This window comes from Battus philenor, unplaced genomic scaffold (genome assembly GCF_028537555.1).
Source record: "Battus philenor isolate CCGP_79_NKW_IND1 unplaced genomic scaffold, ilBatPhil1.0.hap1 SCAF_1, whole genome shotgun sequence".
Lineage (NCBI taxonomy): Eukaryota > Metazoa > Arthropoda > Insecta > Lepidoptera > Papilionidae > Battus > Battus philenor.
This window is the reverse complement of record NW_027181661.1, coordinates 3,607,812-3,633,767: the sequence shown is the minus strand read 5'-3', so window position 1 is coordinate 3,633,767 and position 25,956 is coordinate 3,607,812. Positions and strand designations below refer to the sequence as shown.

The following is a 25,956-nucleotide window of genomic DNA, read 5'->3' as shown; positions in this document are numbered from 1 at the left end:
CATTTAGTACGTTGTAAAATACGGTGTCAAATTGATATGGTGTTAGCGGAGCCGCTGTAGCGGAAAGGGGTTGAGGACATCGATTGTCCAATTATCGCTCGCCCTTTACGAGATCAATCTCGCATCATCGAAATCTGTTAATGAGTTTTACTAATTGTTTTCGGTCTAATATAATCTGCGATCGAAAACAAACACAAAAACTCATTTTGTGCCTCTTATTTTGATGGACTACTTACTTGTAACAACAGTAGGTAGTAGGATCACTCACATATAGTGATCTATTAAGAACATAGCATGATAACAAAAATGCCCAGTTTTATAGGAATTAGAATCAGAGCTCTCCTATAGCTGTATCAATCAACTTAAAATATATCTACAATAATTTCAAACGCGTTGTGATCTTATAAAAGCTAAAACAACCTACTACTTTATATTTACTGGACATAAGTCCCCAATAGATTTCGAATAAGATCGAACTGAAAACGAATGTCAATATCGAGAATTATCGACGAATGATTATCGATTTTTTTTTGCTGATCCAGCGAGTTCATCGTATTTATTACATACGTGATTCTATGAATTTACTTCTAAACTGATATCCGAAGATATCCCGTGGCCATCTAGATCATCCGACTTATCTCAAATGGTTTCTTTATGGGGCCACTCTTGTGAATATGAAGAAAATATTTGTCAAAATCTATCTATTGTATCAGATAAAAATATTGCTGTTAGCCCTGGGGGCTTTTATAGCTTCATCGGAATAGAGTTCACGGAACGTAAGGTACGTCAACTATTAAAAATTTAAAATAGACCATCTTATTTCACGAAGGAAGCAAACCTTCTAGTTCGTGTAGTTTGGAAGGCAGCGAGGACCACTAGGCAATTTAAGGTAGGAAATTCTACCTCGGGTCGCTCTCGCTGTTCGCGAGGGGGGGGGGGGGGGGGGGCGAGCGGCCGCCTCTATATAGGTAATGGTTTGTACGTAGTGTAGTACTTGATTTTGTACCATCGCACGCTTATGTGTGTGTGATGTCAGGACGCTGGTCTCTACCGTGTGTGGACATTCGTTCGAGAAATCAGTTCAATTACACCTTGTTTATTGCAGCTTATGGCACAGAACACTAAGCTCCTTTTTGAGCGATTTGGATGATATACTCTTCAAAAAATGTTACCACCTAAAATTAAGTATTATTATTATCTAAAGCTATAAGTAATAAAGATTACACAAGGCTGAGATTCTGTTAGTATTATATTCTTTGAGGCGATATTATTTTTTTTCTCAAATTGAATAAAATTATTTTCTCAATTTCTTTTACATGAAGGTACGTGGTCTCTATTCCCGAACCTCAAGACCCCAGCGTACATCTGTTTTATATAAAAACATTTAAAGTTTCTGTTATATATAAAAACAAGTAACATTTAACAAGATTAAGTAAATAAAACAAGATTTGCAAGTAATATTTTATTATTTTTTAAAATGCTTTATAACTAATATAAGTTATTGTTAATAATTATTTTGATAACATAATATAACTTTTTATTTTTTTATATTATATTTACAGTAATAACATATATTATCGAATGTACTCAAATCGAACATCGATTAATTTCTTTAAATTCCGTATATCAAGTATTAATAATTAAATAACTTATATCAGATTAATAATGAAACCGTTCCGTTAATTAAAAATGTAAATTTTAAAGCAGCGTTCTTAAAAAGATTGTGAGGTGCGGTGCACATTGCTAAATTTAGACGTGTAGATTGATATCGCCGAGGCGGTGAACTGGCCACATACATTCGCAACCAGCCGGTATGACCAATGTCTTTGTTTCCCAGCAATCACTAAAAAAAAATGTATTTTTTTTCCTTTTACAAATTTTACAATAATAGTGAACACTTCTGTTGAGTTTATTAAAAACTATTTTATAATAGTAAACAGGGCCGTGTTTATACGTCTATTATACGTCTTACACTTAGTAATAAATTAGTTAACTTTAAATAACATTATTGGTTGAATATATATTTCTTTAAATTTGAAATCAAACAGTTTTTGATGAGATTGATAACTGGCAATGAACCATTAATCACGTACGACCAGAACATGCGAATAAAATTCATATTAGTCAGGTTTTACAGACGGTGATAAAATTGTGTTAACTCATAATAAAATATGAACATGGGTGGATTAGAAAGGCATTGTTTATTATGAGTTGTTACCGCCAGACAGAACAATTAATTCTGATCTCGAACGCCAACAACTAATGAGATTCATGTAAGAAGTTGGAAGGAAACGGAGTTATCAACAGAATGAGATGAAATGGAAATTTGAAAGACAAATAAAGTAAACACCTAACTTTTTCCTTGCAAACCACACAATTAAAACACCTTTTACTCTAAATCTTTAGACGTTAATCAATACATAAAGGTCGTTTTAAGATGTAATCAAACAAAGGAGGGGACAAAGTCCTTGATGGTCCTAGCCCTGTTAAAAAAATTAAATTTTCCGCGAGCCACAATTAAGTATGTATAAATAATTTATGCAGAAAACAAAAGAAAAAGTACAAATATACGTCTATATAATTACGTACGTCTACAAAATTAACTAAATAAGTATTAAAAATTAAAAAAAATTAAACACGTTTATTTTACTTCGGAATTTAAATCATGTTTCGAAACTACTATGATGATATTTCATTAAAATGTTATAATACGAAAATGAGAAGCGCCAAAAATAATCCTCTAAAGCTGCATGTGGCTCGGGAATATCAAGTTGTCCCCCTGTTGTACGTAATAACACATAAAAATGAAAGTATAATCACAGAACTATTAATAAAGTCGTACAATTTAATTGTCTTTTAAATAATCGTTGTTAAATTTAAGATATATCAAATGATTGTGTAATATCATGATTATTAAATTAATATGTATTATATACTTTAATGACCAACTTAGCAAACTGTAACCATTGCTATGGATAAAACTTATGCTTCCTTGGAAAGAATATATCTGGCATCTTTATGTATTGATTTATTTATGAATATTATTTTTTTTCTTTGGACTGCGACAGAACAACTTTTAAAAGTACGAAATAACAACTACTTGGTTATAATAATTAATTATTAAAAGTATATAAAAATTATATAAATTTATAATAGAATACGACTGGCTATATCTTACTTAAAATAAAAAAATGTTTTTTGTAATAGATAAAACATTTTTAAATGTGCTTAAGTCTTTGATTCGTTCTACAGATTAAATTCAAATTCCAAACTGAGATATTTTTATTACTCAAAAAGACTTAAAAGCTTTTGAATTAACATAAAATATCAGCATTGTCTGTATTATAAGAAGGTACTGACGGTTCGGAAGGCAGTTCTGCTGAGAAGTTTCCGGTAGTAACCTAATTGTTGCTCTTTACAAATATAGCTTTGAGTCCTTGACAATAATTAGGTTCTTGATTGAGCATCAACAATATTTAATTCCACACATTAGTATAGTACTTTTGGACAGAATAATACACTTTTTTCAATTATATGTTATAAATATAAGATTACGAATTTTCTTGTAGCAGATCTGGAATTGTTATTGGAATGTTATTGTACTTAAGTATTCTATGTGCAATAAATGATTTATTTATTTTAGATGACGAAATCAAGGAGGAATCAGCTTATTTTTATTTATTTTATTATATCATACATATAAATAAATAGATATGAATGTAAATAATATAAATTTAATTTCATCTATTAATTCGTATTTACTTTTTTATTGATTATGTATTATTTATAAATTTTAAATTTAATGCATATTGATATCTGTACGTTATTATTACGTTGGTATATTACATAATTATAATAATTTATGTTAAAAGTAAATATTACGAGTTTTGAATTATATTTTTAATAAATATTAATATTAATAGCAGTTTGATTACGGGTGACTTAATAGTAAAACTGTAGTTTATTAATAATTATTTGAATAATAATATTCTCATTAAAATATATACCTGGAATAACGCCGACGTGTTAAATGTATTGTCTTATTCCATTGCACACAGGAGAATCCAAGACTCGAGCAAATCTGAAAGAATATATTTTAATAATTGGTTGTAATAACTGATAGCTCACGTTTATCACCGCTAGATGGCATTACTGATAACAGTAACCTACATTATTGAAATTGATACGTGATTTAAAAAAAAATATTGTAAAATCATTGTTCATCTGATAGCAGCATTAATTATGTAAACCTACTTCGTTAGTTCCACTGTATTCATCCCCGGAGGTCATAGTGCATCGAACCTCCTCATAGTACGCCGGTCTATATTCGTATTCAATTGTGTTTAGCCTTCTGATTTTCCTCTCCAAGTGGCAGATGGGATAATGTTTCTGTAAACAAAAACAACGCTACTTGCGAATACTATCATGTAAGTTATCTTTTTATCTTCTTCTTTCTATCTATATACAGAACGATTAATTATACGTGTAAAAACTTCAAGAATGAGGCTCATTTCCTGTTTTTCTTTCTATTTTTAATCATCACAAAACATAAAAATATAAATCGTAATATTTAGAACTAGATAATATTTTTTTATTAATTTAAATGGTAATAAAAAATAATTAACATATAGTACACCCTATCCAATAAATAATAGTTTCATAAATATTGAATATAGTTTTCAAAATTCGGATTACTATATAATAAAACTTATTGTTTACTATATGTTCCTGTACACCTTGTACTATCTCAAGTTATTGACCTATCTCGCATTTCAATTGAAAATATAATTTAATGTAGCACATTTTATAGTTGTCACATTATACAGGAAAATTGGAAATAGGACTAAAAGCTTTAAATCTGTGCCGACAAGGAAGCTTTACATTCACGCCTTTGAAGTTACCACCTCACACTAACCAATTATCTGAGATTTCCATCCATGCAATAGCTTGTGCTACTACGTTATTTCTTGAACCATAATAATTTTTTAGCAATATTTTTTATGAATCATTAGAGGTAACTAAAGAGCGGATTTTTCAAATTCTATCCGCCAGGGAGGTTGAGGGGGGAGGCCATTAAGTTCGCGAGAAGGACTGGGGATAGCCAGTATCTATACAAATCGTCGTTTCAGGACATAGACGCCCACTGCAAGGCATAGGTCTCCACATAAATATCTATGAGGGATATACTTTAATCGCCTCGCTTGACGGACGCGTTGGCGAGCGAAGTTTGGTATTATGATACACAGAGGACGTTGCTGACCTTCCTCTGAAAGCTTGTATGTGTGCAGTGACAATCCTACATAATTAATAAAGACAGTGTGAATTATATAGGATTGTATCCAGAAAATAGAACCCGCGACCTACAATCGGAAGTCCTAGTCCTCTATCGCTAGATTATCACTGCTCAATATACATGATGTTCTATGTAAACACTGTTGAAATACTATGCTAAACTATGAACAAAAGCCAGTACCGATTATCGATCTATGTATGATGCAAGTCATAAGAACGCTGAGTATTAGATAATAATATTACAGAAATATATTATTTATAAGAATATAGAACAATTTTACAAATAGAAAGTAAACATGTATTTTAAATACGATTTAGCATAAATTGTGTAATCTTTTTACAGCAACAGATTAAATAATTATTTAGAAATGAAAGTTGCCTCATGAAATATTCTTAACAGTTTTGAAAGCAATGAAAATAATTTAAGATTAAATATTTATTTACTTTATGATCGCTTTAAGACATGTCTCGTGTTATATTTATTGAGCAATTATGAATTAATGTAAAAAAACAGGAAATAAATTAGCATATAATCCATGACCTGGATATCGGATATACCTGTGTGCCAAGTTGTCTAACATCGCGTTCTCGTGATTCTTGTACGGTCTCGGTGTACTCGGGTAGAACCTGAAACGAAAATTATAATAGCGTGTTACAATGAAAGTCTGCATTCGATGCCAGCAATGATCTAACTCCCAGCCTAATTGGTAAACCTGCATCCGATCATCGCTATGCTGGTAATTTATCTATTACTCAACGGAATGGCAAGTTGAAGTAGCAATAGAAATGCCAAATAGTGCACAAAACGAATGGCTGTTAGAGCCTTAAGTTTCTAGAGTTTAGACCTTGAACAGGCCCGCGCAGCGTAGGAGGTCCACCCACAAGATAGATGACGGTGGATGCAGGCCACATCAAAAAGGTTCTATTGCAAAACTCACAAACAAACACATTAAAAAGCATCCCATATCATTTAAACCGTTATTTATATGTAACAGTTACTAATAAATCACAAATCGAATACAAAAAAATCAAAATATTTACTCACAAAATCAACATGACACGGTACAAAAAAATAATATACTCTTTTTGATATATATTTAGATAAAATGAAAATTAAATAAGTAACTATTGTCGTTCAGAAGTTAAAGGTTCATAATGTAAAAACGAAACAGTTCTCATTCATTTGAATTGTAATAATAAAATTAACATCAAACTATATGGTTTGGAATGAGACTTGCGGTCTTGGGCCGCGTGTTCAATTCAGACTGTGCATTAATTATATAGGATTGCCACTGCTGTGTCCAGAGGATGGGCAGAACCGTCCTTTGCGTACCATAATACCATACTGCAATCGTCAACCCTTCTGCTAAGCGTGGCGATTATGGCATATACCGCCATAGATAACTATGGGCATGCCTTATGCCTCGCCGTGCTCACGTCATGGCGGCCAACCCGGCACTACCAGGCAATATGTCGGCAAACGAAGGGTCCTGTCTGGTCAAAAGACCTTATTGTATATCTTATGTATATCATTTCGGTATCTCCATCAAGGTGTGTTTGTACTGAGTGTGTTTGTACAAGATGGTTAGAGCTTACGGTTATGAAAATAAATACATAAAATCATTAATAAGCTTGATGATACCTCATAATAATTATGAAATATGCACGTCGAACTTCCAGTCCTACCTGTTACATCAATAGGTAAGATGCATACTTATAACAATATATTTATACATATTTATATATAAAAACAAGCACTAACATATAAGACTTTAAGATACCACGATCTCTTTCAGCGTAAATCGTAAAAAACAGTAATATTTAACGAGCTTGAAGGTACCTCTGAACAGCTATGATATATGAACATCCAACGTCTCTGTCCTACTCGTTATATTTCAATAGAAAAGGTGGCAAGTAGCTCGCATCGACTTGGGAACCCATAATAAATACAATTAAATCTAAATCCAATCATACCACTACCATACTTTATGATATACCATGACTTAATTCTGCGTAGATCCGACCAACAACAATTATTAAAGATCTTGAAGATCTCCGAATAAATATTATGTATACCGGAAAGTAGAGTCGCTTTCTTTAGTTAAATTATCAAGACTACATTTTTCATACAACATATTTACCTTCGTTCCAACATATCAACCTTTTGCCATCTAGTGCACAAATTTCAATGCCGGAACGGAAAAAATCAAACGGTTTTTCTGAAAAATATGTCGACAGAAACGACATTACTTTCCTGTCCCCTTAATATGATATATTGACATGGGGAACCCATAACCAATATCAATTCTACCAATAATACCAAATCAATTAAATCTAAAGCTAAACATACCACTAATACACTTTAAGATACCGTGACCTCATTCTGCGTAGTTCCGACCAACAACAATTATTAAGGATCTTTAAGCTCTCCGAATAAATATGACTTTTGGACATTGTTTTAGAAATCCATGTCGTGATTAAATCAACAACCAATCATAATCCTAAAAGACTTCAAGATACCATATTCTCATTTTACGTAGATGTGATAAAAATTAAAAATTAAAGTGTTTCAAGATACCTATGAATAACTAATGCATATGAACGTAAAACATCTCGGTTCTACTTGTTATATTTCAACAGAGAAGATATCTCGGTGTTCTTCATCGTCATCATCATTTTGGGAATCCGAAAACCTTACAATACCTCAAGACACCATGACTTCATTTTGCTTAGATCGAACCAACATCATAAAAATAGTAAAGTTTAAACTACGACGATATATGCTACAATGTTCTCGAAACGTCGAAAACATGAACAAAAAATAAATAAGTACATACAATACGCTATAGAACAGTTTTATGTCAATGAGCAATATTTGCGTAACTCCAAGCAGTTATTAATATTCATATAACACAAGTAACGATCCACGCTAGTCTCACCTGCGCTGTGTCGAAGCGATTCCATTTATATTATAGAAGTGCCTTGGACCAAGCGAAAGGGACATGCGCCTGGGAACACTCCGGAGAGCGCATCTATCACATCTCGCCCGTATTGATTAATGTACAGACTTATTTATAATTTGCCAGTAAAAAAAATTAGCCAAACATTGTTATCGTTTTCTTGTAGCCACATCGCTATTATATACAATTTTCTAACATTATAAATCACACGAAATAATCCGAAGTTTGGGCGAAAGGTTCGTAATGTTTACATTTTAATTTTATTGATGTTTTTATTATTTAACATTACTTCAAACTAACACTTATATAACAAATATTTACATTTCTTTTTAATTTTAGCACGAAAACGGAGGAATTGTTTATTCGTCGATATATTATATAGGTTATTGGCGTTTTGAAGCAGTTAGTTCTACTGGTGGTAATCACAGAGAGATATGTTACAACTGTTGTAAACAGTTCATACGAATCGTAGTCTTGAAGTTCTATCTAGATGACGTATTTTTTCATAAAATAGCTTTTAATATGTTCATGTACCATATACTACTTGTTAATTTTTAATATGTTTTTGGTATAAAGCAAAAAAAATCATAATTATTTCTGACTTCTATGGCTTTAAAAAGCCTTCTTCTAAGATATCCAATAAAATCGGTTTGAAACGACCTACGCCCAGCGTCTTCCGACAATTTTAATAAATACATCTTTGCCTAATAATTAAAAATTAACAATTTAAAATCTCATATATTTAGTGTACCAAAGATTATTTTATTGTATTTTATGTATAATGTTTTGTAACAATTTTCAGTATTCGCATCCCTGCTTATTATTTATATATTATTGCTAATTAATACAATTAGGTTTTTGTTTAGATAAAGATAGCATTTTAGTTCATAGCTCTTGTATCATTAATGCAGGTGAAGCTTTTAGAAACGTTTAGATATATAGATATTTTACTATTTATAATAATTATGCACACCTATGTTTATTTAAAAATATTTCATGAATCTCACGAAAAATAAAATTTTAGAAATGCTGGCAAACAAGACGAGGTCGAAAAACGAACAGCGAACGAAGAACATCCTGTAGAGGTAAGCATGATACGATGAGGTTTGGATTTAATGAAATTCTGCTAAGATTATAATCTACTTCTATTATTTAATAGTAAAGGTTATATTCTAAAACTTGATAATACTCGATAATTAAATTCAAATATTTCATAATCACCCTCATCGTTTCATTCCTATGTTTTATTTTACATCATCAGACACTATTCTTTAAAAAAAAATTTAATTTTGAACAAAATAAAAGTCCGGATTTTTTTTCGACTTTGATAGTTTCGTATAGTTCGGAGCACTGATCCGGAATTTACGAGTTTATGATGAAATTTTGTTGCCCTATGTATGTTTTAATCTAATCATAATAATTTAGTGTTACAGCCTTCGCTTATTGTTGCATGAAAAATGGCAGCTATAAATTAATGCTATTAATATTCCTATGCCATAAATGTTACTGAGGATTTACTTTATCCGCATGATTTGAACTGAAGAATGTCTGCTGGACATATCCCTTTGAATTTCATTAAGACAGGTTTGAAAAGTTTACCGACTATCTTAACAATGTCATCTGTCTACCTCGTGGATGGAGGTTTCCTACACTCCATAACCTTCAGGCTCCATCTGCCAACTGCTGGTGTAAAGCCTGCTCCACTCCTTCGCTGATGTAAGACGGTTTCTCGTTCGCCAACAGATACCATCATTTCTGATATGATCTCGTAGAGATATCTCGAGTATAGCCCTCTCTATGTTTCGTTGAGTGACTTTCTTATAATATCAGTATAAGCTCAATGTAAAAAGAATACTATTACCGCTTATCACACGTCGTTAATGATTCTTTATTTTTTTATAACATGTTATTTTAGTGACAGCTCTCTGGTTGTCTAAGTGACATTTATAATTTCCTGGCATCTCTCTTCAAGCCTCATTGCAATTTCACAGTCATACAACGAACGATGAAGAGGGATTGTCCGGTGAGAGATAGATTTCTCTACGAGATCGAACCAAGAACGTAGAGACAAAGCTCAGCGGACTGGCAAGTTGTAGTGAATGTAAGCAGGCCACATACCGTTCAGAACAGAAGGCTTATTGTCTTAAAGTGGAAACCATGAACTGATAAAGAGCAGGATCTTGATTGAAACACTGGACGCAGGCTGCATCCAACCGCTATTAGTATGAAATGTGATTTCGATGTAAATTGAAGTAGGAAGGACTAAAACAATCGTAGATTATCGAGAAGTTACTCAATGAGGATCCGTACCAAACTTCAAAAATGCTTGCATGACATCGAACAGGGGCTTAATTTGAAAAAAGAACACTTTTATAGTCACGGTATTCGAACTCTACCAAAAACAAATGTGAAAAGTGGTCCATAGCGATGGGTAACATTTTGAATACTATATATGTTATAATAATACTATATATTTAAATCACATTTAAAAAACAGCGAGAATTTAGTGTAGTTATGCTCCTAATAGAAAAACGCATATTACTCACGTCAGAAGGTTCTTCGCACTTTTCGTCCTCGTCATAAAGCTGCCGTGTCCTTGTTTGGTGATCGCGTTGTCTATTCCTTTCAAGGTGTCCCAAAATCGAATTCAACACTTTATCAGAATTGGGAATCCTTAACACGTGCTCGACAAACTCTGACGCATATTCTTCAGATGCCGTCAATGTTGCAACGCACGTAAATAAAATAAGCACCTGAAAACATTTATTAATTATATTCAAGTAATATAAAAAGTTCGATGTTATATTAACGTCTTAATGCATTTTTAAAATTATGGAAACTATCTCAAATTTTAAAAAAGCCTTTTTTTTTCTTTAGGAGCATCTCTTCATATATATAAACTATAATTCAATTGTATTTGGTTGCTTCTAATGCTCCACAAATGATTTTTTACAATTATTATAGCATTTAGAATATATATTATGTGGTATATGTGTCTGTTACAGCTTACTTTCACAGTTATTTCTTTATCTATTTTGGTCATTATTTTTGACTTCTACCTATAGAATCTCAATCCATCTTTTAGCCCTGTCTATATTATGCATTCCAAACTATTATCATCTCTATTTATGATGCAATAATTAACGCTAAAGTTAGTGTCGATTGTACCGCGTGGAACTGATTGCCGATGGACGTGATACGGATATTTTCGCAAAAGTGCATAATGTTATTGTGTAATTAAAAATATCAACGACTAATGTATATTGATCAGTGATGAAATTGAAACGAGGTCTTTCACTCCAGGCTCATAGACAAGCTCAGAATCGTTCAACAAGCCATGGAGAAGGATATGCTCAGGATTTCTATATGAAATTTACCCTACGGAGTTCTAGGTCCAGAAATTGACATCCTACGGCTGAACTATCGATGATGAAGCTGATTGTAGACAAACAACGAGTATATAGTATGTTATCATTATAGAATAGCATATTCATTGTAGAATAGCAGTAGAGTAATATAATCTATTTATTTATTTACTTTTAATTTTCCGTCAATTATGAAAAGATATAAAATCAAGTAAGCAAAAATAAAGTGTGACAGACTATCTTATCACAAATGAATTTTTCTAGACGGGATGGTATTGATTAATAAGGAAAAATAGCGTGGGCGATCAACAAGCGACAGAAGGTGTTGCGAACGTATATTTATACAAAGTACAGATCACTTACACTATAGAGTACTTATAATACAAGTACCATAAAAATAATTATTTACTATAACAATGCGTACATAAACAACAAATTACTAAATTCTTTATTGTAGTTAGAACTCACTTTCGCAGTGCCTAAAGTTTTGATATGCGCAAATATGTAGATTTGATTTTACAAATGATTACTCGTGTCAATAACATCTAGTAATTTAAATTTTACTCGTCGGGGAAATATATAGAAAGACCGTATATCTTTGATGAATAATTATCTTAACAGTCTACATATTATTCGATTTCTTGACCCCATTTTTGTTGTTCATATGCACACATAACATATGTATGTTGCTGGCAAAACATGACTCGCGTGCCAAATGTATAGTTTTTGGAGGTTTTTCCACAATACAGAAGAACATACTAGAAATATTATTATGAAGTCTATGTTAAAAGTTACATATAAATTGATTTGCAACGAAAGTTTTTTGAAAATGCGTTTCTTTAAGAAAAGTTAAAAATTCGCAAACATCGTTCACATTCGGGTATTTTTAATAAATTTTGTATGTATATACTAATCCTATGGCAAATCAATGAAGGATGTTCACGTCCAACAGTGGTCAAAAAGGATAAAAAGAACTTACGGCTGAAATAGTGACGATAATATAAATTTAACTCGATGTACACTTTTCGTCCAATATCCCCTAGTGCCTAAAAACGAAAGTCTACTACCAATGTGAATTAACAATGATGACATATGGCGTTGACCTCAAAAAATCTCTCACTTTAGGCCTCTTGCGCCTCAAAGAGCCATCGAGAATGGTATGTTGGGATTTCTCAACCAACAATAATGAGATTGACAGATCGTAGACTACATAGTACGCAGAACAGATGGTGACAGAGTCCTTAATGTTCGACAGTATAGACCACGAACCACAAAGTGAACAGAAGACGCGGGATGCCGGCTACATCCATATGGTGTAATTGGAAACCTCTGGGGCTATGTCTAGTAACCATTACTGTCTTACAGCTCAAAATCATGGCGGTATATGTGCCATATTAAAGCAGATAATTTACGCCTCATTATTCATATTTTTTATGTATTTTTAAATAGATGTATTTAAAAGGAAATTTTACATTTTTAGGATTGACTCATCCTATCGATTTCGTTCGTTCCATCATAATAATTTGTCAGTAACGATTTTCTTCAAATAAAATAAAGATATTATATTGTACAACAGCCATTACAATATACAATTACGAATTTATTTGTCAAATTAATTTGGGGCAATTAATGAGAATAATTATTGTGTTAACAAGGAGGCTTCTATTAGTGACCTTCTCATATAATATAATAATTAAATGTAGTCAGATTTCATCGACAAGTTTTAATCATAACATTCAAATATTTGAAAAGGTTTCATTTGCAATTGAAAAGAGATAGCACCACCACTTAAAGACATATTCTATGTTCTTCTTTTTAGCCGATGGACGCCCATTGCAAGCCATAGGCCTGCCCGAAACATCGCTACGCTGACAGCGACCTCCCTCGATATTCAATATGTACTTGATCCATCTAGTGGGACTTACCCAGCACTTCTTTTACCGGCTCCAACGGCCAACGGATGCATATGTTATACTATATAGATATATTATTTATATAATAATTTATTTAACTTGATTTTACATTTAATTAATAAAGCATTGCGATCAACATATACAGGATAAAGCTTTAAGTTGGTAAATGTAATAGCACATTTTTAAGTCAATAGCTTGACGGCTTTTACACCTTTTTCAATGAACCCAAATGAATTTATTACTCTCAAATATGTGTATGAAATATGTATTTTTTATTGGAATGCGAGGGATCTTTAATTTTTTGCAGTAAAACGTCTGTGGAAACACTAAAAAAATAATATTATAATGTAGTTGTCCGAATTTAGAAATCGCGTATTTTTTTTCTGAAATCATTGACTTTTATATTTTTTGAGTATCATATTATATTTTATATACATTATTTTCTTGTTTGATACTGAATATCATAAATTAATTGAAAAACAAATAAGCTATACTTTGACCTCTTTAAACATTTTATATACATAAACAATCATCCTGTGTATGAGAGATAAGGCACAATGATTTGAAATTTAGAAAAAATATTCCTTTGACCGAGTCGGGAATTTTACGAAATTCCTCCCATATAAGGTATTAAGAGGCGTTCATAAAAATGTTTATCATCAAACTATAACCATTATAAAACATTGGTTAAAAATTTTTAGGACATTTAAAATTACCAAAAAAGGATTTTGTGAAATTAAATCCGTAAGAAGAAAGTGGGCCAAGGAAAGAGAGCGGAGAACAGCTAGTCACAATGCAAAAGTACGATTTATTACAGATAACATTTAGATATAATTACTATGAAACAAATCTCTTATTTAAAAACATATTTATACTTTTTTCGTAAATTATCAATTGATAAATTTAAAATATTTAAACAGCTATTGAAAAAAAAATTGCACAAATTCTCGTCACAAATTTTCCCGTGTGCATAGTTCTATATTTAGCCAAATCAAAATAAGCCCGTCATATCTAAAGCTAAAAATAACGACGGAAAAAGCCAATAACACAATTGACGGTGGATCGGTTACGTACGACTTTGCACTGCCTGTGATGCTGTCTGAATTTTAAGACTATAAATATAGAGTATAAAATATATAAAAATGTTCCAAAAATTATTTAATTAAAACCTTATTTGTTTCAAAATATTCCCTTTATGATTGTGGAGCATGCGTTTAATTTTTACTGATTAAAAATAGATATATATTGTTGCTTTAGAAGCATACTATTAAGTCCATATTATTCGTGTTAAGTCGAATTGAATTTACGAAAAATTAGTTCTCCCGATAAGCGTTGTATTTCATAAGAACTCATAAAAAGGAAGTTGAAAAAAAAATCGATAAATTATTTCGTTACTAAGGGAAATAGGAATTATTTTTGTTTATTAAAATATTTATCATAATAAATAATTGCAACCAATGGTTTAGAGCCTAGGTTAAACGTAGAAACGAATTTATACCTTTCCGAATATATTCATAGAAAAAACTTGATATAGTAGAAAATATTTTCCAATAACGGAGAAAATTTTCGTTTAACATCTCACGAGCGGATGTTGAATCTATTTTGGATATACACCGGATATCAAATGGATTTTATAGAATGTGATATATTTCGCAATAAACCGTTATTGACGGATTGTACTCGACATGGTGCGACTATAGCTCTTGAGTATATTAGAACCTTAGTGCTAAACGCATATCGAATAGCAGCCCAAATGAAGGTCCCCTTTTGGTAGCCCTTCCGTACCATTACTTCACAAAACGTCAGCTTAAACAACGCTTTAGTTTAACAGATTCACAATATGGTAAAACATCCAATTTATCCGAGCCCAGGAACATGAGGAAGCCATAAAGCTTAGTGCTACCGAAACTGTTGATCTTCTCTCCCTTGAGATGGGAACCATGGAAAAAAAACTTGAGCGTCTCTGCCGTGAGCTTTGACGGTGAACAACCAGAATGAAGCGGCTGATACCGCGCTCATGTCCAAGATTTAACGGTAGCAAGGTAACAATATAAAAAGGGTTTATGTTAAAAGCCTTCAGGGTTCTTCTACCTCAAATCCGGTGGAGCTATAAATGCCTAAAAGCTGACAGCGGTAATCAATTACGAAAAATGAACGCATTGTTTATTTATATATATTCCACCTTTGTACTGACTCATCACCATATGTCTGAAGATATAATGCATAGAGACTTGAAATTTGATAAACATAATTTCTTTATTATGGAAAGATCAGCTGAGAAAGGATTTTATGAAATCGTTTTCCCAACGAAGGTTTAAGGGCGTTTATTTAAGACTATGCTTATTTTTAAACTATAGTTAATATTTATTAGAACATTGAAGTGTCATGAAGTGTATCTCCTATGTATATATGTATATGTCAGAGGTATATAGCCAGTGTGTTGTTGTATGACGAAAGATACGATGACGCATTCATCCAGGCGTTCGTCTCACGTTGTTACGTTGATTAGTTGCGAACGCTCTGCGCTTTGATTGGCATCCGTCCGGCGAGATCGCGACACGTTCCCTGCGGGACTGCAGCCCTATTCAACATTTTTTTTACGGTGAATTTACAATATATCTATTTCACAAGTAATTTTTTACTCGATATATAGGATAACAGATGCGTATTCTTATTTTAAATTATTTAAAAATAAAACATGACATTAAGAATAATACTTCTTTTATTTTATTAGCATCTGCTACGATTTCAGTAAATTTCATTGCCAGTAATTATCACTTGACATTAGAGTCACATATAGAGGTTCTATAATTACAGAATTTTATATTAAAATTATAATTAAATTTATATTTTATAGGTTTCAAACAAAAACCACAATAATTCACACAAAAACTTTTGAAACCTTACGGTAATGTAATAATTGATATAGCTTAAGTTTTATTTTTTGTTTATTTTGTCGTAAAAAGAGCAAATTTCAGTACGTTCTTTATGAGAATTATTATATTATATTTGTATAAATAACTACCGGGTCTAATAGTCCGATTTAATTAAATTTAGGACCTCTGCGGTCGTTATGACAGAGGGCAATCGTCTCACTCTGCTCACTTTAGCTCTAACATTGGGCGCGTGCAATCTGTTGAATTATAGTTTCTATTTTGCTTCAGCTATGATACCTAGTCGTTTATTATTCATACTATCATTTAAAGAATACAATATGTTTTTATACGATATTTTATGAAGTAAATCGTGCGAAGTGATTACATTATAATACGTATTAAACGTTACAATTATTTACGGGTAAGTTACTTATATTGTCATTACACGTATTGATTTGACATTGCATCTTAGGTCACCTATTTCCATAACATTTATTTCATTTCCGAAATTCTATATACAACAAAGGATCGATTACATCTCTTGTCGACTTCAAGATAAATATAACATATGATAATATATGCCGCAGACTTGAAAAGGACATACGAAAGTAACTACAACAATATACGTTGACATTTTTTAATAATAAAAAAAATTTACATTTAAAATAGCACGGCGAAGACCTTGTTAGAAAGTTAGTAAACGTTTTTAACGCTTTTCACAATTTTACTAACTCGGTGAAGGCGAATATTAAATATATACTTTTTTAAGCTTTTCTCATTTACTTTTTATAACATATTACTTTAAATATTATTTTTTAATCTATTACACGATTATTCAGAGGCTGGAGTGAAATTAAATATTTGCCTTTTTTATTTCTATTTCTTCCCGAGCTCTCTCTCTCTCTCTCTATATATATATATATATATATATATATATATATGCTTGGGATATTTATATACCAATAGTGTAATAGGGGTTTATGACGTACGCAACTAACCCCTGTAAATTATCCTAAGTGGATAATAATACGAATTATTTAAATTAACATACACGTAAACGTCAACAAATGAAAACTAGGAATAAAAAGGTTGCTTTGATGTAGGCAAATATACATGTTCGTTTATATGTAGTATTGGGAATCAGAGCTTTACTAAACACACTCCCTGTTAAATGCATGGATCAGTGGTCCCAAAAAGCAGCTCTCACAGACCCCCAGGCGCGCTCTATCGGAGGGTCGGTGGAATTAAAAGGTCCACAGGCAACGTCATAGACAAGTTATATACAAAGTAATTCACTCTCCGTTAAAATTAAATTTGACATAAAAATAAATTTAATATTTCGTCATGGATTTTTTTTTTAATTTTACACGGGGCGATTGGTGAATGGTGCTTTGAAGGAGTGAATGTATTGCTGTCAATGTAAGATACGCCCAAATCCAAAGCTCAATAGTTTCATAAATAATAAACAACGTAATGATAATATATTAAGAAAAATCTTAATTAATCAAAATTTGGATTACTATATATTATAATTAATACTGTATACTATACTTGCAGACTTTGTACAGCCAGAAGTAATTATTCTGACGCATTAAAATAAAATAAATAAATAAATGTGATTGGAATGAAATGTAAAAGCTTAAAAGCTTCTTGCTAACAAATGAGCCGTACATTCACCCCTTAATTTTTATCTGTAACTAATGACCCTATAAAAAGAACAAGATATACATATAAACTACCTGTCATATCACGGGTAAGCTTTGTAAATATTATAAATTTTTATTTCAACTACAAGAAAACATTTATTTTGTGACATCAAATTTTCGAAATCAAATAGTTTTTTTTTTATCTGTAACTAAAACCTCTCCTAGTTTTCACCACTACGTAACTTAGTTTTTTATAAATAGCATTTTAAATGCCCTCCTTATTATTTTTTAAGGCAGACCTGATGCCTTTAGGCGTTCTCTACCAGTCAACTCTATTTTATATGTGAATTGATTTATTGAAAAAGGCAATTAAAGTAATTTTTTATATTTAATATTATTTCAAAACAATTTTTTACCACAATTAAAAAACAGGAATTTTAATATTTTATAATAATGATAATTTAATACGGTACGTTTTAAATCCTTTTAATTTTAAATTTGTCTTTTCGATTGATTTTGACAGAGTATCTATAAAGTATAAAAGATTTTTTAGCAATTTTATTAAAATAGTTATTTATTGCCCATGCAGCCAATGTGTAGCAATATTATTAATTCACACAGCCGTATCTTATATATAGTATCCAAGACTAGTGATACTAATATTGTACGTGATAATAAAAAGCAGAAATGTCAAAGAAATAATTGGAAGTGATCAGATGTATGAAAGGAAAAGTATGAAAAGAAATGCAAGATATGGTGACGGAAAACAAAGACACACATATAGTATGCGAAAAATATTATTGTTATATTAGTTCATATATGATAGAGAAAGTACGAGAAGGCCCCCAAAAAGGGGGCGATAAAAATATTATACGTGATACTAAAACTCATATAAGATTGTATCCCGGGAATCAAACCCGCAACCTACGACCGCACCTCTCGGTTATCTACCGCTTGGCTACCATTGCAATTATTATTACAAATAACTTCATTAAAAGAAGTAATTTCCTAAAAATTGCGATTCTTTTTTTGAAAATGCGGTTAAATTTTTAACATATTTATTATTTTATAAAAAAAATAATAATGGAGTGTTGCTAAGCAAAAAACACGACAACGGTTCTACCAATTTGACTATTTTTAAACGGTTTTATTTAGTTCGACCCGGAATTCATTTGTTTATTTATTTGGGTCAAAATTAGAAATTGAAATTTAAGCACCTTCCCGTTGTCAGATTGATCTGAAATTTGGCACACACATTTAATTTAGATGACAATACAATATAATAAAATCAATAACATTATAAATCTAAGATGGCCGCCGATACAAAATGGCGGATTACATATTTTTCCTTAACCCCCTCAATATGGGTATCAAATGAAAGGACTACACTAGTAAAACACGATGATTATGTAAAAATTTAAAATTCAAGATGGACGCCGTTCCAATATGGCGGACTAGGTACATATTTTTCCACAACCACCACAATAGGGGTATCAAAAAACCGTTTATTTTAAAAGTTTTTTAAATGTATTTATTTAGCATATGTTCATTAAAGTACAAAAAAATTCTTACGGGGAGGAAAAAAGCGTATAACTTATGAAAAACAATACTAAATTTAATTTATTATTTTTATGCAATATTTCGAGGAAAAACTTTCTTCGTGTTTCATACACATAAGAAAATAAGGTTTTATAATAATGTAGACATAATAACGTATGATTATATTAGGCATCATTGATTTCTTTTGAATAGATTGTTAAGATTTTATACTTTCGAAATCTTATGTTCACAAAATTTTAAGATCTGACTTGGTTCTCTTGATTAACCTGAAGAGTTCTGAAGAATCTGAAATAAGGGTGTAAATATGAAATTGCCGACTCATCACTTGTAACGTCTAATTAAAATATTTTAGGGTCGAACTTTATTATTGGAGTTTCGATTTCAAATTTACTTCATATTATAGCTAAAGGAACTATTGACATCCATTAAGTCCTTCACCTTAAATATTATTTTACTGTTTTAATTATGTTTATTTACCGACTATATAATTATACACAAGCTATTCAAGGTAACGATTGTATATCTTGTTAAAGATGTACCGCGCGTTAGGTACAGCAGTTCCGGTTGGATTGTAAGCAAACGTAATGGATCTCTAAGTAAGAAAAGGACCAATATTTAGCCACTTCCGCACATGCAGTGGTAGTCGTGCAACAAATGCACCGCCCGCCAGCCCGCTCATAAATGCGTATGCGCCAAACAATGCGAATCACACAACCGCCACCGCCAAATTACTCAACACGTGTCTCACCCCTCCACGGGGCATCTTCAGGAGTTATGTTACACCGATTAGTGTCAGACACAGAGTCTACTACACGCGGAAGTGGCTAAATATTGGTCCTTTTCTCACTTAGGATGGACCTCCGCAAAGTAACGCCTGATACCATTAAATATGTAATAGATCTCTATTTTAATAATTTTATTCACGTTACGTTTGCTATAAAATAAACTAAAACTAAATAAACTGCCGAAAGAGACTACACTGGCTACTATACTTGCTGAAGAGAAAGGAACTTCAGAATATACATCTACTAACCTTCAATTTGATTTTAATAATCACTAGCTTTGTATGAAATTTGTGTAAAGTTTAAGGTTCAATATTTACAATTTAATGTTTCTTATTAAATTTTAATGAGTTTTCGTATCATGTCCATACGTTGATAACCTTCTTTTCAACTTATAGGATTGAGGCAAGAGGATTATTCCTTTTTTGTCCCATGTGGAAATAATACATAGGATTCTCTTGCTTTGGGGTGCAATTAAAGGGTACAGTAAGTTAGTTAAATTCTTTTCATATCTCTGCTATTAGCTTTGGAGGAAGAATGAATAATCATTTGGATTGGAAAAGGTCGTTAACATGTAGAAGATCTTCGGATGTTTGCATTAGGTAGTAGGCGGTATACGATCACATTGAAAAATGATGATCAAGTCAAATCAATGACTAGACGCTTACTACTGCCTCAAGGAAAGCGAAAGATAGGAAAGTATGGAAGAACTTGTCATCGATTCCGTCGACTTTCAAGACGGACACAACTCTCTGGTATGAAGAAACGACTGAAAAGAAGCTTTATTCCTTATTTAAATACAGTCCACAAACAATACATAGCTTATACATAGCACTGATTTACAAGTCAATGACAAGAGTATGTTCTATATTAATATTATTTAGTAAGGTAAATAACAAAATGTTTAGAATTATTACCGACCCTTCGGAGGTCCACTGAGGAACACTGCTTATTTCAGTTTCAAATTATTATGCATCATCTTACAGGTCAGTTTAAAAATGTTTATGTGGCTTTTCATTTACTGTTTAAATCGGTGCACGATTGATTGCAAAACTCAAAGAAATACGAAACTGCCCAGAATGTTTCCCAATAAATTTTTAATTTTAGTCTAATACTTTTGAAATACAAGTTCGAAAGTATTTACGCCATAAAATTCTTAGAAGTTTGTAGACAGTTTTAATAAGCTCCATTAAAATAAATCCAAACTGTGTAATAACTTCGTTGTTTCTTTTAAGAAGTTTCTGTTTTAAAAAATTTCTTCTACGAAACATACGTATTGCTAAGAAACCATTTCGCATGAGTCCAGATGGAAATTCGTGGAACATTGATATGAAAACAATAATATTTTGTAGAAACAAGCGTTCAGTTTTTTGATTTATAAATATTTTTCAGGTAAAACTGAAGGGAATATTTTTCATTAAATATAACAATTATTTACAGGTGATTTTGCGTTGGCATCCATAAAAGGATAAACACTGCAAATATGGAACGGAAAGACAAAAAACGTAGAGTGATCAAGATGAACGCTGCAGTCGCTGAAGCATCGAAAGAAGTGAAAGCGAACGACAGGTGTGTTATTTTTTTTTTACATCAGAAGTGACGTCACGGACGTGATCGCGGTTTACGTAATTTTTTATCTTAATTTAATATACATCATTACGCGTTTACATGAACCGACTTTAAACATAATCACTAATGAGCATACTTTGAAACTTTCACCTTAGAGTCTTTAAAATTAAAACATAGTTACGTTATTATACTAGCCAACTCACGATCATACTAAATAGTGTGCTGAAATTTCTTCCATCAGTTCCCTCTTTGCTCACTCTTTCCGAAGTGGCAGTAATATTATCCAGGCAATAGCAAATGATGAAGTTCAGGTCCGGACTAGGTTGTTGTGTTAGAATTCTAAACGGATATTATCAAAGAGTGACAGCCCAAGTCGATGTCTCTTCGTAGGCCCTAGGGTTTAATAACTGCCTGAAATATCCGTCAAAACGACCTCCCAATGGGGTGAAATGGTAGTATATAACGGCGTCAGTGGAGATTGCTAAAGAGCTCTCGAACTTCGCTAGGTTAAATAAAGCCTTGGGCTAGGCACCCTCTGCGTTATACCGACTAGAACCCGAAAGTATATTAGCACTTGCAGCGATAGTCAATTAAAAAAAATTACTTTGATATTGTTGGTCTAAGGTCAACGCGCCTTACTGGTCCTATATTAGTGAGGTAGGCCTATGTCCAGCACTTGACGTACTAAAGCTGAAATGATTATAATGATGATGAATGGTGTAAGAAAAGGACCAACATTTAATTAGCCACTTTCGCACATGCAGTGGTAGTCGTGCAACATAGTGCACCGCCCGCCAGCCCGTTGATAAATGCGCATGCGGCAAACAATGCGAACTACACAACTGCCACCGTCAAATCACTCAACATGTGTTTCACCCCACCACGGGGCATCTTCAGGAGTTTTTGTTACACCGATTAGTGCCAAACACAGACTCAAATACGACTACAACTGCATGTGCGGAAGTGGCTAAATATTGGTCCTTTTTTTACTTAGGATGGACTTCCGCAAGGTAACGCCTGATTCCATTAAAGATGAATGGTGTACTAATACAAATATTTTACACGATGACATAGATGCTTGTCTTAATATCAAGATTAGTAAATATATCTTGTATAAATTTTGCAACAAAAATTCCTTTATTCTCCTACTAGATGTTCCCCACCTGCCTCGCGTAACTCGCACAGAATTTAAGAGGTGGAATTTTATAAAATACATTCTTAATAATATGTGCTTTAAATAAATGCTTTATTTTAAATAATATGCATTTTTTTAATGTAAGCCCACTCAACTTTACAAGTCGAGTTTTATAAAATCCGTTCTTAATTGAATTTTTCTTTACTAAAGGAGAACTTTTTGCTAAATTACCTCAAATCCTACGGTTGCTGCAGTATCGATGACATACATACGTAGACATAAATGTTATGTGAATTAATATCGATTTCAGTAACTCTTATAAGATTATGTCTAGTATAGTTTGCATACTCATATTCTTATATATTTATGGAGGCTTAATCAACCTCTATCTGATAAACAATTCCAAATATTATTCGAATGAAACGATAAAACTCAAAAATAAAATAAAATATAATTTTTAGTTACGGAAAATGACACTTAATTTATTACGAGGTAAGAAACATATTTGTTACAAAAAAGTACATGTAACAATGTAATCTAAATAACGAAGAGCTTTCGATTGTCAACCGATCATCATAATGATTTCAGTACAAACTCCTTGACTGCACATAAAATAGAAATTTATTACGAATTTTACAGTTACAGTCTAACAGGCTACAGGGTGTTCATTAAAATGCTGTGTATTATGTTCAAGAAGAATTATACGCGACGCGAATGTTATATTGTAGGTAGAAAAATGTTCGCCAATAAAATCTGAAATATTTTTTATATCAAAATTTGTGATGTTAGCTCAAAAAAAGCAACAGATTAATACAAGATTAGGTCCTTTTGAGCATCCTTGAAATGAGCATAACGTATTGTGTTGCAGTCCATACTAAGAAACTAAAAGACTTACGAAGATTCCCAATCAAATAATGTATTTATTTATTTATTTAGTTGCACCAACAAAGCAATCACTATACATATACAATATTATTCTAACATAAAAATAATTGGTAAGTGTTGCTTCACTTATAGGTACAAACAACATGCATTTTATAAAGCAACAAAATTTTGGAAAAAAAAAAAAACAAATAACAATATATATAATGTAACGGAAAACAAAAGAAAGCCTTTGAGTTTAGTTGCTTTACAGAGTGATTATTACCGAAATTAAAACCGACGTGAAAGTTTGTTCATGAGAAAACTGAATAATTTTACTGATTTATTATAACACGATTTTCTTTTGTATTTGATTGCTGTCAATTGTATATTATCGAGCTTTTCGCTAAGCATCAATGATTATTGTTTTCGAACGAAAAAAAGGAATTATTTTTTTCTTTATTCCCAAACTGTTCCCTTCATTGCGCAACACGCACTGATTTTTTGGGTGTCATTATATCATTATATAACAATTTCTAAAATAAGAGTGACCTAAATTACTATTTATTACATTAATTACCTGCCAGTATAAGTCCAATCAAAATTGGTTCAGTCATTTCAAAGATAAATCAAAACTATAGAACATATGTTATTTTGGTATATACGCGTGTAGTGAAAAGCGGTTAAATTAATTTTAAAAACAGACACTCTAATTTCATTAATTTGTATAGGTAATTAAATAATCCGTTAACTTTCAAAAATAATTAAAATTATTAATTGAAGCCCGAAATAAGTAGATTCGTTATAATGCTGCAGTAAAAATGATTATTTTACGCAAAATCGATAATTATGAAATATATTAAAAACTCAACTGTTTTCATAAATTATTTGTCAGATACAGTACACAGTACGAAAACAGTAATATTAATGATGGATTGAAAAAAACTCTGGTTAAAAATAGATATTTAACTGGAGTTTAAGAAATCAATATTTATATCCTTCTTCATGATCATCATATCAGCCGTAGGATTGTGAAGTTGGAACGGTTAAAAGCGTCCTGCATCCAACGTCTCCCGAAAATCTTGAGGTTCTTAATGCTCCGTAGTTTCAACTCTAGAACCTTCAACTTGCTAATCCGCTAAGTTATATGAAAGCCCTCTGTATAGCTCGTCGACTATGACCTTGTCAAGGATGCCCAGAGTAAGAGACCACGTTTCAGTAACGTATCTTATCACTAATAACACACTATTATTTTAAGGCATATCGGTTATCACTGCTGAACATAAACCTCCCTTTTTTAGTAGGATCGGTTTGGTTTTTCTCAACCTTTACGAGGTTGTCTGTTCATGCTGTGTGCGAACTTCCTACGCTACGCTTGCCAGTCCGTCTATGCTCCATAACTTGAAGGATCGTCTCAGTTGTCCTTATCTTAACTAACTTAACACAAATAAATATGTTAAAAGTAACTAAGTCTACATTTACGGATCATACAATTGATGAATTGCCTTGCATTGAATAATATAATAATTATCGTCTTACCGATAAAAACATATAACTGTATATTAATCATTATTTCACGATCCTTACACTATGTTGCCGGAAAACTACCGAACGTGAACGGGGGACATATATATATACGTAATATTTTTTTATTAGTATGTAGTATTTAGTTAGTATTTAGTAGTGTATTATATGTTTAAAATATTTACCTTCACTAGCATGTTTACCGAAGACATTTCGGTTTCAATTCGAAATATTTTTACCGAACCACAGAGCACTAGACAATGACAGTGAAATGAAAGTTTTTTTTATCTGTCCCGCTTTTATATACAAAATTATCGCAGCTTGTAACAATTGTCGTTATATTTGTGTAAAGGATTGTTAATCTAGGAATTAGCGGCATATTGCGGACATGGACTTTTTTATTTTTAAAAATATTTTTTAATAACATTTTCTTATTTTAACATGCATAAATATAATATAAGAGTTTTTTTTTA

General features: G+C 31.7%; 1 protein-coding gene across 1 annotated transcript; it reads right to left on the bottom strand.

Annotated features, from left to right (window-relative positions):
• Positions 1-1,749: 1,749 nt before the first annotated feature.
• Positions 1,750-25,714, bottom strand: LOC137925283 (uncharacterized). Its single transcript, XM_068768748.1, has 6 exons — positions 25,669-25,714; positions 10,799-11,005; positions 5,851-5,919; positions 4,255-4,389; positions 4,008-4,081; positions 1,750-1,843 (listed from the first exon to the last, which is right to left on the bottom strand). The coding sequence occupies exons 1-6, from the start codon at positions 25,693-25,695 to the stop codon at positions 1,750-1,752; spliced, it is 606 nt and encodes a 201-aa protein (XP_068624849.1). The 5' UTR covers positions 25,696-25,714.
• Between the last annotated feature and the right edge of the window lie 242 nt (positions 25,715-25,956).

Coding starts and splice junctions, on each gene's coding strand:
- LOC137925283 (XM_068768748.1), bottom strand. CDS start 25,695: ATGTCTTCGGTAAACATGCTAGTGAAG. Junction 5,920..10,798: donor AGTGCGAAGAACCTTCTGAC/GTGAGTAATATG, acceptor TTTTCGTTTCAG/GTTCTACCCGAGTACACCGA. Junction 1,844..4,007: donor ACACGTCGGCGTTATTCCAG/GTATATATTTTA, acceptor ATTTTTTTTTAG/TGATTGCTGGGAAACAAAGA.